The sequence below is a fragment of the Brachionichthys hirsutus genome, unplaced genomic scaffold, assembly GCF_040956055.1.
Source record: "Brachionichthys hirsutus isolate HB-005 unplaced genomic scaffold, CSIRO-AGI_Bhir_v1 contig_916, whole genome shotgun sequence".
NCBI lineage: Eukaryota > Metazoa > Chordata > Actinopteri > Lophiiformes > Brachionichthyidae > Brachionichthys > Brachionichthys hirsutus.
Window position 1 is genome coordinate 69,135 of NW_027180327.1, and position 13,282 is coordinate 82,416.

At 43.3% G+C, this 13,282-nt stretch overlaps 2 protein-coding genes across 2 annotated transcripts; one reads left to right on the top strand and one right to left on the bottom strand.

Annotated features, from left to right (window-relative positions):
- LOC137912833 (uncharacterized) lies at positions 1 to 3,976 on the top strand. The gene is made up of 3 exons (XM_068756964.1): positions 1 to 20; positions 103 to 612; positions 3,463 to 3,976. Exons 1-3 carry the CDS (start codon positions 1 to 3, stop codon positions 3,974 to 3,976), a joined length of 1,044 nt encoding a protein of 347 aa, XP_068613065.1.
- Positions 3,977 to 6,577: 2,601 nt separating this feature from the next.
- Positions 6,578 to 10,078, bottom strand: LOC137912839 (T-box brain protein 1-like). Its single transcript, XM_068756969.1, has 6 exons — positions 9,399 to 10,078; positions 8,999 to 9,153; positions 8,740 to 8,861; positions 8,433 to 8,591; positions 8,056 to 8,117; positions 6,578 to 7,421 (listed from the first exon to the last, which is right to left on the bottom strand). Exons 1-6 carry the CDS (start codon positions 10,076 to 10,078, stop codon positions 6,578 to 6,580), a joined length of 2,022 nt encoding a protein of 673 aa, XP_068613070.1.
- Positions 10,079 to 13,282: the final 3,204 nt, after the last annotated feature.

The window sequence follows — 13,282 nt, forward strand, 5'->3', positions numbered from 1 at the left end:
ATGAGCGTCGAAACTGGACGGTCATTGGATAAATGCTGGGCTTTGTCCCGCCCATTTATTTGTGCTCCTTGTTTCTATCCCTCTCATCCAACCATAACCAAGAGTTATCCCAAAATACCAGGTTCTCATTGGTCACCAGAAGAAAGTCTGGAACATCAAGGTCTCAGGAGATCTGGGGAAGAAGAGTGAGAGCATAGTGAGAGCCACAAACACTAAACCAGCAACCTCCACTGACTCAGAGACCGGTGGGAGAAGTCAACTCTCAAATCGAGTTCCGATAGGTGCTGGAGTGGTGGACCTGGCATGCGCAAAACCTCCACCCAAAGACAGGGCAGTCATCCCGGGCCCAACAACGGCAGCACGAGCCCCCCAGATCACCCCAAGCTGCAACAGCACCCCAAGAATGACCCCCGGGGCCCCACCAGCGCCACCCGCAGAAGATCCAGCCCAGGGCCCGGGAGCGACAGTCACCAACACAGCCGACGAAACCAAGGCCAGCAAAGCGGCACGGGGCACAGCGGGCCGGGCCGGCGCCCCACCAGCACACAACACCCCCCCCACCGAGCTTGGGCCACCCCCTAACCCGGAGGACCATCTGGGGAACGGGCATAGGTAGCGCAGGGGCTTCAGCTCAACCCGACCCATATCCAGGGGGGGTTAACACCCTGGGAAGGACAGGAGGGTGCAAGAGGCAGGCCCACCAATCCAGAGCCCCAGGCCCAGCCAGTCAAGCCACGGGGACAGCCTCTTAAAAGTTAGCCCAATATGCAACAGCCCCAGAGATCAACCATCCTTGTGTGAAGAACATTGAGCGGGAGACTGGAGCTGAAACAGAAAGTTAGAATGGCTGGGAGGTGATGTAATTCTGAGGTCCACTCGGTCCTGGTGTCAGAAACCGGGTTCCTAAATGAAAACAAAAACAAGATGAGTCATGCAAAAAATGTAAGCAGCATTATCATTGACATCGCTGTGGTGGCTTTCGCCAGCAGGCAGAATCAATTCAATTCAATTCAGTTTTATTTATATAGCTCCAGATCACAACAGAAAGTCATCTCAAGGCACTTTACAGGATTAGCAGGGAAAGACCTGCAGGAAAAGACAGAACCCAACTTGACCCACAAGAGCAAGAACTTTGGCAACGGAGGCAAGAAAAACTTCCCTTTAACAGGCGCGAGAAGTTCAGCAGAAAGAGTCAGTGGACAATGTGGAAGGAATAACAGATGATGAAGCAGTTCTACTGTGTTGCTGTTTATTGTGATTGGGCATTTTAACATGCTACGTGCTGTAGATATGCGTTCCCATCTCTCTGTGACTCAGTGTTTCCTCCACTGTGATGTCTAAAATGATAATGGATGTTGACATGAATCCTCATTTCTGTCATTAGATAATTGATAAAGTGAATGCGTGCGAAATGTCTGTTCCAGAACATATAGATCTACATTAAAAACAGGTTGTTGGTTGTTTTTTTCTTGTATCTTAATGGCCAATTTCCTCTGTGACTGCTTGTGGGTTCGCTCTTTCACTCTGCATCTGTGGATAGAAATTCATATCATAAGAAGAGAGGCAATTTTGAGAAAATTTAAATGCTGTTTTCTGTCAATGATTTAGTTTTTGCAGTGTTGGGGGGTATCCGTCCATTCATCATACATCTCTGCCATTTCTCATCTTCCTCATGATGGTACCGTGATTCTGACATCACAGTGACATCACAGTGACTTCATGCTCAACAAATCAGGACTGAGTAGTTTTAGCACTGTGGGCAGAGGCCCTGCTGGGAAAAAGAAATATCTAAAGAATATGAGCAGACCAAGGCATGAAGTGCTGTAAAACGTCCTGGTATGTTCACGTTGATTGCCTCCCCTGGAATGTATCGCCGGCTCTCGCTACCTCAGCAGAGCTACAAACATTGTCAGAGACTCCTCCCACTCTGGACACACCTTGTTCAACCTGTTGCCCTCAGGACGGCGCTACAGGTTGCACAAGAGCAGGACCAACAGACTCAGGGACAGTTTTTTCCCGAGAGCCATCAGCGATCTCAACAACAACCAGGACTAAACAAACTACTCACCATGTGCAATAACAAATGTATTACTATATGCAAAGTACTAGACAATCTCTCTGCATGCACTGTTTATCACTTTAAATTTGTGTTGTTTTAGTCTTTATATTACTTGAATTGTGTTATTACTTGAATTTTATGTTGTTACTAAACACCAGACGGAGCAGCGCTCCTAATCTCATTGTGTAGCCACTATGCAAGGACAATAAAGGCTATTCTATTCTATTCTGTGAACTCCCACCTCAGGGGCGTCACTAGGTTTTAAGGACAGGGGGGGCTTAGCCCCCAGGAGATGCACAGGATATGAGCAAATATAGCATACGAGCACAAAACCTCAAACGGCTGACAAGGGCTGAGAAATTATACATTATTATTATTTCTGTCTGTTTTTCAATACAGTACAACAACAAACAGGTTTAAACAGTAACAGGATGTTTACAGCATTAACAAGAAAAAATGGCTTTCTAAGAGTCGATCTCTCTGTTGTGATTCTGTAGCTCGTCTTTTTTCAATGACTGCAAGACTGTGAAGTCTTTTCTGCCCCGTTGTTTGACGCAGCCAGGAATGCAACCGACGCGGTGCAACCGACGCGGTGCAACCGACGCAGTGCTCTAAATGACCGTTCATATGAGCAGCTGCTTACGGGCACCGTTAGGGCAACTTGGGTAGAACCTTCAGAGAGGTTGTGGCAACACTCAGGGTGCTTTCACACTGCACCAAGAGGACTCGGTTCCTTTGGGAGCAAATTCCTGCATTTATAATTAGTTGAAAGGTCTGCGTTCACACTGTGATTTCTTCACGAAACAAACTTTCGGAGCAGCGTCGCGTGGCTGAAAGGGGCGCTCATCGATTGGACAAAGTAGAAGGGGCAGTGTAGAAGGGGCAGTGTAGAAGGGGAAGTGTGAAAGGGGCAGTGTAGAAGGGGAAGTGTAGAAGGGGCAGTGTGAAAGCACCCTAAGGGTGCTTTCACACTGTCGCTGTTTGCTCCCTTTTAAACTGACCAGATTCCTTTTGGGCTAGTGTGAACGCGCATCCGGACTCTGGAGAGGATCAAAAAAGGCAGGAACAACTGTACGTAGTGACGCTACGCGGTGCATCTCCGGTAGAGGAAGTACAGCGAGCACTCAAAACTGCTCTGCAGGGGAAGCTCAGTTACCAGAAAAACTAAAAGTGGTGAAATATGTACCGCTGTGTGTAGATTTCATTGCATTAGAATACTTTAATCTTTTGTTCAGAATCAGCTACTTATCACCGGTAACTGACACGACTTCTCCACGCAGCGCCACGGAGCACAGGCAAGCATGAGCGTCGAAACTGGACGGTCATTGGATAAATGCTGGGCTTTGTCCCGCCCATTTATTTGTGCTCCTTGTTTCTATCCCTCTCATCCAACCATAACCAAGAGTTATCCCAAAATACCAGGTTCTCATTGGTCACCAGAAGAAAGTCTGGAACATCAAGGTCTCAGGAGATCTGGGGAAGAAGAGTGAGAGCATAGTGAGAGCCACAAACACTAAACCAGCAACCTCCACTGACTCAGAGACCGGTGGGAGAAGTCAACTCTCAAATCGAGTTCCGATAGGTGCTGGAGTGGTGGACCTGGCATGCGCAAAACCTCCACCCAAAGACAGGGCAGTCATCCCGGGCCCAACAACGGCAGCACGAGCCCCCCAGATCACCCCAAGCTGCAACAGCACCCCAAGAATGACCCCCGGGGCCCCACCAGCGCCACCCGCAGAAGATCCAGCCCAGGGCCCGGGAGCGACAGTCACCAACACAGCCGACGAAACCAAGGCCAGCAAAGCGGCACGGGGCACAGCGGGCCGGGCCGGCGCCCCACCAGCACACAACACCCCCCCCACCGAGCTTGGGCCACCCCCTAACCCGGAGGACCATCTGGGGAACGGGCATAGGTAGCGCAGGGGCTTCAGCTCAACCCGACCCATATCCAGGGGGGGGTTAACACCCTGGGAAGGACAGGAGGGTGCAAGAGGCAGGCCCACCAATCCAGAGCCCCAGGCCCAGCCAGTCAAGCCACGGGGACAGCCTCTTAAAAGTTAGCCCAATATGCAACAGCCCCAGAGATCAACCATCCTTGTGTGAAGAACATTGAGCGGGAGACTGGAGCTGAAACAGAAAGTTAGAATGGCTGGGAGGTGATGTAATTCTGAGGTCCACTCGGTCCTGGTGTCAGAAACCGGGTTCCTAAATGAAAACAAAAACAAGATGAGTCATGCAAAAAATGTAAGCAGCATTATCATTGACATCGCTGTGGTGGCTTTCGCCAGCAGGCAGAATCAATTCAATTCAATTCAGTTTTATTTATATAGCTCCAGATCACAACAGAAAGTCATCTCAAGGCACTTTACAGGATTAGCAGGGAAAGACCTGCAGGAAAAGACAGAACCCAACTTGACCCACAAGAGCAAGAACTTTGGCAACGGAGGCAAGAAAAACTTCCCTTTAACAGGCAGATTTCAATATTTATATTTAATGATTTAAGTGTTTATCGTGATTGTTAGAACTTGAGCGTTAATTTCAGGGTCCCAACATCAGGAGCACAGAACAGGTAGGAGACATAGTTGCTATGGCAACCTCCCAAGAAGGAAGTATCCTGCATTTCTTGACTGATTTTTAGTATTCATTATAGAGGAAGGGGGTGCGGGGAGGGGGGCGGGTGAAGGGGATATTTACCCCACCAACCCTTTAGCTTTGGGGAATTTATGTAAGATGTGCGCACCTGATCTGTTTCACCGTATAAGTGTGGGAAACGTCCTCTGCATGTAATCCTAGTATGTGTTTGACGTGCAGGAATTGACAAATAAAACGACTTTGACTTTGACTTTGACTTTGACTCACAGTGAAGTGACGCCATCTGGTGTAGATGTTTGAAGACCAAGGCAAACCGCAGCATGATCTCTTTTATATGAGGAACATCTTATGTTTATTTATTAATAAATAAATAATACAATTTCTCACCGCTGCTCCAGGACTGATCGGGTCACAAATGAAAAGCTGCTTCATACAGGACCTGTACTCTGTTATCCCCATCTGCTGTTTATCACTGAGAAGGTGATAAACCTCTCTCTCTCTCTCTCTCTCTCTCTATTTCTCTCTCTCCACACCAATTTTTTTCGACGCCAATTAATGCACATTATTTTTAGTATTATTGGCTCAGTTTTATTTACATTTCAGCTTCTTTCATTTGATATAACTTATCAATTATACTTCATATGAAGCAACTAAAATCAGCGATTTAGCAATTAAGTGTAGGCAATAAGAAATATGAGAAGCGGTCGCTGTGTGTTTGATGAAGTCACGTGTTGTGGTTTTTGTCTTCTGCAGGCGTGTTTGGTTCCTCGTTTTCATTTACACAAGCCTTTCTTTAGATGTGTCAGTTCTTTTGGCTGCCGAGCAGAAAACTTGTCAAATTCACAGTTTTTTCAGTGATAAAGATTTTTAAAAAATACAAATAAAAACCAACGCCCTCTTATATTGGCCAACTACATCTACCCAACCAAACGCTTCCGCAACAATCGTTATTGTTGAGTCAGATTGAAATATATAAAGACAGATCCACTGGCCCGATAATTATTAATAACCACCTGGGTCACTTTGAAATGTTGCGGATATAAACGTTACACATTAATTTGGCGCCATCCACAATGTTTCCGTTATTTATTATGTACGAAGTATTTTTCTGTTTTACCGAAATTATTTGTATTCCTCATCAAACGAACATTTATTGTTTAGATTCTGCGCCAATCGCAAAAAAAAAAAAAAAAAGACAGAATGGTCTCTGGAGCATAATTTAAGTGGCATTATTTATTATATTTTAGTTAGAGTCGTATTTGAATATTCTTAATTTTTATTTGGAATACATTCCGCGTCCAGAATCAATTAATGGAAGTCTCGAGGAGCGTGACAATAAATAAATAAATAAGAAATACAAAACAAAACAAAAAATAAACCAAAAACTGTCTTTAGCTGTAATAACATCATTTATTACGTTTCAATCACACTACAGCAGATACAGAGATTTTCACAACAGCATAGCGATACAGGCTGAAAAATAAACGTCTTGACAGAATAAATAACGAGACTAGTTTTTATTACCGACACGTAATGATTCAACCACAGGTATAATTGGAGCAGTGATCTACAGTCATGAACATTTTGTAGCCTACAGCTTTGATAAAGTACAAAATACATACTTTTCTGACGGGGAATATTATTCCAGTATATACTACACAAGAACATTTCATGTACAGATTCTTCATATCTAACAGTTACTGAACAGAAGATGGTTCGATTTTAAAACACTACTTATGAAAGAGATGTTACTATCACCAATAGTATGCACGTTATATTCATAATTACAATTTCTCCGTTATTAACAAAGAAGAAAGGCGCCCAACCCAGAACAAAGGCCTCAAGTCAAGTAGAAGAATGTTTTGATCTTTTTTATTTAATTTAATTGACTTGTTGAGATAGATAGATCGATAGATAGAAATATGTTTAACTGTGATGGTAGAAATTGTAATAACCAATGTCCTTCGTGCAGTTTTTCTCGCACTCTCTCGGTGTCAGCAGCTCGGATTTTAACGGGGACACTGTCTCGGAGACTGGCGTTGCACAAGGCGAGATCCTTCTCCTTTTGGCCTGTTCAAAGATCCCAGAATCACTTGAATCGATTGATTTAATAGAGGACGGCGTCTCTATCCAGTTCGACTCTGACGTGATGTCTTTGGGTTTGGACTCCTCCGACGCGCCGATCGGTGACCTCTCTGTGGGGATAGAGTCTCCCTCCTCGGCCAGGTAATTGGTGCCCACTCGGCCTCCGATAGTGTTAGAGGGCCAGCAGGAAAAGACCGAGCTGGATTTGCCATTCACACCACAATACTGCGGCGGCGTGCGTCCCCCCCAGCCTGACGGGTCTGCGTAATAGCCAAGAGGCCGATTGGAGCAGCCTGCAGTCGGCAGAGGAAGAGCCTTTACTCCGGCCGCTGCGTAGGACAGCAAGGTGGCCGCGTTACCGGCGAAATCGGCGGCTTCGTATGCCGAGGCAGCAAAGTCCAGTCGGTTGTTAGCAGGGGTGACAAACCATCGCTGCGGGGGGGTGGCAACAGTGGGCTCCTCGGTTTGCTGCGGGGAGAGCAAGCTGTTGCCGAGTGGGACGCTGCGCTCCGTGCCAGGACAAGTCCCCATGCCAGGGTGAAAGCGAGATTTGGCATAAGTGCTGACAAATTGGTCCTGCAGGAAAGAGCTCGACATCGCGTATCTCGCACCGGGCACGATCTGTGAATGTGGGGAGTCACCCGGCGATGGAGTTAGGCGGTCGATGTCGCAGCCTGTGTAGACTCTGAAAAGATGGAGAGAAAAACAGAGAAACAATTCAGTTCCGAAACGGTGCGTAAAGGTCCATTCAATTTAGGTAAACATCCATTTCACCAAGTGCCTCAGCAGTGATGACTGAAATCGAAATAGACTTGCGTAATTAAATAAAATAAAAGAATGCATCAATTGCCTCACCAAAAAGTAATCCGTTTGTGTTTTATTTTATTTAAATATTGTCAACATGTATACATAATCCTCAAAGCGTATAAATTATACTCGAATGACATACAATAACAGAATTATGTGAAATTATTTCTGAAGATACGTTTTTAATTTTGGTCAAATATTTACGTGACATTTCTGGCTGCTAAATTTAAGGGAAATCTGTTTCAGTTTCGGTTAATTCTTAAATATAATAACACTCACGGTGAACCTCATATCTGATTAATAAAAATAAGAAATTGACGCCCCCTCGAATTTCGATGAATAAAACATTCCACATGTTTAGGGTTATTTTTTTAGTGCGCGGTGGCTTTGCTGTTGCTTATATATAGTCAAACTTACAGAAGCATCCATTACAAAAAAAATGTCAATTCTATTGACACAATTTAACGACCAACCCAGAGTTTAAAAACAGAAAAAATGAAATAAACTCTTACGTGTCGTAGTTGTCCCGAAATCCTTTAGCAAACGGGTTGTGATCAATTTTCAATTGCGTTATCTGTGGGGAAGATGATGCATCGATCAGAAAAACAAATTTACGAGTTTGGGTTCACTGCAGGGCTCAGTAAAACAATGATTTTATATAGGACGAGTCCTCTTTTTTTTTTCGTGAGAAATCGTGCTGACTGGATGAAGACACTCAATGTCTAAATATTTATTCGATCTCCGATAAAAATACAAAAAATCCTCGTTCCGCGTTATTTAGAAACAAATGAGAATAAAAATAATATTTAAAAAATGCATCGTTTTGATCAAAATATCTATACGTTTAAAACGTTGGTGTTTGTGTTTAAAATATATAAATATTTCGTACGTCGGTATTTTGGTAAGCTGTGACGGCGATGAATTGCGTCTCGGTGAAGGTGAAAGCCTGGACTCTTCCCGGCTGGCTGCTGTCCTCTGTCCCATCCTCGTTGACTTCCACCACATGGAGCCTGGGCTGGTACTTGTGGAGAGACTGCAGGACCACCATCTGGAGATTCAAGGAGAGACGCACGTCAGGAAATAAAACCAGAAACGAGTTTAGAATTATTTTAGAAATGATGCAGCCAGTAAGACAGTAAACCATTTATGATAATAAACAAAAGTGTCGATAACAAATGTCATGTTATATTGCTTACCTGCCCCGTGTTGTTGGTGGCACCTTTGTTGTTTGTCAGCTTTAGTTTTCCAAATGATATTTCTTGACGCATCCAGTGCGCGCCGGTATTTGGCGAGTCTGGGTGCATGTAAACCCTATTTCCTAAAACAAACACAAACATATTTGAATTATAATTAATGAAATTTGTTTAGCGAGATTAAAAAAAATAAAAGTGTTTTACCTTTACATTAGCCGAAACAAACCCACATAAAAATGTCAGAGTAAATAAATTCTAATACCTGTGACATTTGTGTCTGCCTTTCCACATGGCACCCACTTGCCTCCTTGAAACCTCCAGTGATTTGGATCAGCAAGTATCACATCCACAAATATATTGTAGTGAGCAGTTGGGTCAAGACCAGAAATGTTGAAGCTTAAAAATGGAAACATTCGTCTGTGGAAAATAGAAGCACGTGATTTAGAAAACGCATAAAAACACGCACGGAGAGCCGTTATATTTATTTTTCCTGGTGATTTTTCCGTGCTGCTAAATGTGGAGTATTTCATTCATCTGTTACGTTTTTTTATATAAGCAATTACAGATATGATTGCGTCATTTTTGAACTTCAAAATCAAAATCAGTGATCTCCAGAAATGGATTCTTTACAGATGTGAGTGATCGATTACGCGCGCACTTACCGTCCTTGCTTTGTGATGATCATCTCTGTTTGGTGTCTGTGAAACTTCAGCCACAGCGCCCTGTTGCACAGGTACACCTGCGCTTTCCCTGGAACCAGTCCCGCCTGCGCCGTGGAGAACTGGTAAAAAGCCCCTCCTTGGTACGCGTGTCCATACTGTTGTGCGTAAGGGTAGCCCGCTGCCGTGTAGCCTTGAGGAGAGCTGTTGGTTAGAAGGCTGTTGTACGCTCCATTAGTTATGACCGGGTGGTGGGCCATGTAACGGCTGGGACTTGCAATAGAGAAAGCCGGGTGCGCAGGTCCATGCTGGCTCGGGTAAGGGAACATGGCTGCTGCTGAAACTGACTGCGGCTGGGAGGATGGAGAAAAGATGCACCTTTCTCCTGCAGATCCATCGAAATGATGACGAATGTCTCCGTGAAGATCAGGAGAGAGTTTGCCCCTCTGGACGTCCCCTGTTGCGTCCTTGGAGTCTGGAAAATTGTCAGCCTCTGACTGATTCGTCATCTCCCTCGAGTTTTTTTTCTGGGGCGAACTTCTCTCCAGGTTGTCACTTGCACATATAATCGGATGCTCCCGCAGAGACAGCTCTGACCCGTCGGAGCTCGGAAAACCACTGCCCACATTCATACATTTCTTGGAGCGATCACTCGCGGGCGAGACGCAATTCTCGACCTGCATAGCTCAATAGGAAGCCATGCACTATTAGCTCAACATATACCACAGCAGGCTTTTGCAAACGCCTTTCCTAATCTAACAGCAGGAAAACGCCTTGCTGTGACTCGAGAGGCAGCAAAGGAGCCAACTGACACCATCGTGCAATCAGGAAGGATTTTCTTTCCATCACTCCCCTTGCTTTGCTAATGAAACAAGAATTGCCATTGGTTAACTCGAGGTTGTAATTTAATTATAGGCAGCTCTTAATTAGGAGCAAAGCGTGACATGAGCATATCCCGGTATTTGATTAAAACATATGGATTCCCATCTTTCTTCTAATTTACAGAAACACACAATAAATAAAGGTTTTTTTTAAGCATACTGTATTGGCATGGTTTCTACGGTCAGCTGTAACGTCCGCTGCGTTATTTACCTATTTATGTGCCATGAGTGCCAAAGTATGTCTGCAGAAGAAACCACGATATATTATTAACACGCCAAAAATGACAGTCCATGACAGGCAGTGCCTTAAAATGCTTGTGATATAGCGTGAAATCATAGCGTCCCACTGAAGATGTGTTTATGAGTCCCTCGGCTGGTAAATATTTGATGCTGTAAAGTTATGAACCAGCGGCTGATAGCAGACCTGTTGTCACAAATGCATCTGGAAAATGAAGGAACACCTTAAGAAGGCTTTTATGCTTTAGCCTGTTCGGTTCAGATTATTCCGATAGAGCACAATTAATAAATTTATGACTGATGAGGATTTATTATAAGTGTTGCAGGCTTATTAAAATTATGTAATATGCATACAAATTTGTCCAAGATCCAGACAGTAATTGTCAATATGAAGGTTGATATTGATGTCTGTAAGTCTCTGAGGTATTTAGAACATATAAACACGAATATTTATTCCAAGATCTAACATAAAGAACATAAAACAAAAACGTTGTAATTGAATGAAACCCATAGGAAACGGTATGAAGTCTCTTTGATTCGTGAAACTTTATCTGATATCAGAAGAAGAAACCTAATGTGTGTAGAAACAGCTTCCAGGTTAACACAGTCTGCTTCTCAGGGGATGTTTCAGTCTGCCTTTTTAAACTGCTCACAATTTATACATTTCTGTTTCATTGGGTAGACTGCAACAATAATATACAATAAAACCTTCATGGAGCTTTTATTGGAGGTGCTGATTCAACACTGTCATTAATGTAAATTATTGTTACAATTTAGAGATCATTTATTACATATGTAAAATCAGATTCCAAATGCCCTTCTCTCCAGGGCAGTAACAACCGTGTGTGTGTGTGTGTGTGTGTATCCACTATGCTAATTTAAAAAAATTGCATGAGGTGGCATAACCACTAAAATAATATTGCTAGGTGTAACTGCAATCATAGCAAAACATATAATTCTTATTATTATTATTGGTAGTAGTAGTTTTTGTTGTTGTTGTGGTATTACTACTACTAATATAATATTACTGCTACCAGTCAGGTGTACAATAGTGCTGTGTTGGGTTTCTTTGTGGTGTTGCGGTAACACAGCTTGGGTTGGGCCAATCAATGTCAAAAATAGCACTGCCTGTCAATTTAATTAATTTTCTTTAAATGTATTAAATCTAGAAAACGTATTGTATTTTCATATATAAAGTAGAAATTATAATTTTCTGAAGTGTCTTGACATGTTAAGGGGTTTGGAGGTGAGGAACTATTAGGAGTACAGAAAAAACATTCAGTAAAACAAGTAAGAAGACTTTAAAGCATTTTAAATCACTGCAATCCAAACCAGACAAGTCGATGATAGATACACAAGTTTGTATCTCTAGTCTAATGAACAGCTATGAAGCTCTGACACTAGCACGAGGGGTCATTATAGTGCTGTAGGGTCCAGCAATCTATTTCTGTGAAACGTACAAGCACGGACTTGCCTGTGGCAAAGAAAGAGAGGAAGTCTCTGGCCTCCTCATTACAGGATTACGGTTCACGTCCATCACTGCTCTTCAGTAAGTAAAATGAGCTTGTTTTTTTCCCCTTGAAAAAACCAATTGTTGAACAAGCCTGCAGCATCTCAGTTTGTTTCCCCAGGTACTCTCGCTCCTATTTATCAGTCAAAGTCTTATCTTTTCATTGGCTCACTTACTGGACATAACCAAAGCGGAGGGGGGGGATTTGTTATGTTAGTGGCCAGCCTTGTTCCTTGGGGAGAGAGCAGAGTGCAGATTTGGATTGTACAATTGACCAGCTGAGCTTAATGCACTGGCTCCCTAAGAGTATGCTGTTCCTGCTCAAACCTGAAAACACCTTTTGACTCTAATCAGTGTGTGCCTATTGGTGTAATTTGCTAGTGTCGGCATGAGATAAAAATATATTTTTATCTGAATTGCAATATCCTTCAATTAGATGATCGGCTCATCTAAAGAAGATGGGTTGATGGATGGATAAAATGCAAAAATACAAAAGCATATTTTATTTTATATAATAGTGCATAAAACAAAATAAAATGTGTTTTTTCAGGTGCTATATCATTTTTTTTGGGGGGGGGGGGGGGGGCTCAAGAAATCTGCTTGCCATCTGGGTCTAATCTAATCAATGTGAATGACAAGGTGGGAAAAAGCCTGAAAGTGAGCACCAGCTTAGGGACTTTACCTAATGCCCAGCACTGTCACTTCAATGATATGATCACAGCACACAAAATGACAACAAAATTATAGCCAGCAAGGATATGGGGACATAGTGTGCCCCTCCAGTCAGGTGAAATTGCTTTTTCCGGCTATGAAGTGGCTTGTCTCTTGTCGGATGGGTAAACATTTCCTTGTCAGGCCAGTAATAAGGAATGAGGCACACTGGGCTGAACTAAGAGGATAGAGCCAAGGTTATTTGAGATTCATGACAGGTAGTGGCTTATATTACAGCAGCTCTAAAAATTTCATGGGAATGCATTTAAGATGCCCTTTAAGTTATTTATAAGTTGTTTGCCAGATGTCACATTGCAATTTCCATCAATAAATCAAGCTATTTTTTCCTTATTCCTGGCACTTTGATTGAAATAAAGAAAATTCAGTATTTACCTTAAGCCTTTGATTAACATAGTATGGCTAATTTAGTCAAGTGTGCTATGTTAACATGACTATTGCCCCCTGTGGCTCCCTGCCAGCAGTGATCTGCTCTGTCAAAGGGAATCAGGGTGCCCTCTGACAGAAAAGACAGCTGGACGCCTGCTAAG

Bases quoted from the DNA above. Each gene is read 5' to 3' on its own strand.
- LOC137912839 (XM_068756969.1), bottom strand. From the start codon at position 10,078: ATGCAGGTCGAGAATTGCGTCTCGCCCGCGAGTGATCGCTCCAAGAAA. The intron at 9,154-9,398 runs GTAAGTGCGCGC...TATTTTCCACAG, and splicing joins ATCATCACAAAGCAAGGACG to ACGAATGTTTCCATTTTTAA. The intron at 7,422-8,055 runs GTAAGAGTTTAT...CCATCTTTTCAG, and splicing joins TTTCGGGACAACTACGACAC to AGTCTACACAGGCTGCGACA.
- LOC137912833 (XM_068756964.1), top strand. From the start codon at position 1: ATGAGCGTCGAAACTGGACG. The intron at 21-102 runs GTCATTGGATAA...ACCATAACCAAG, and splicing joins ATGAGCGTCGAAACTGGACG to AGTTATCCCAAAATACCAGG. The intron at 613-3,462 runs GTAGCGCAGGGG...ACCATAACCAAG, and splicing joins CATCTGGGGAACGGGCATAG to AGTTATCCCAAAATACCAGG.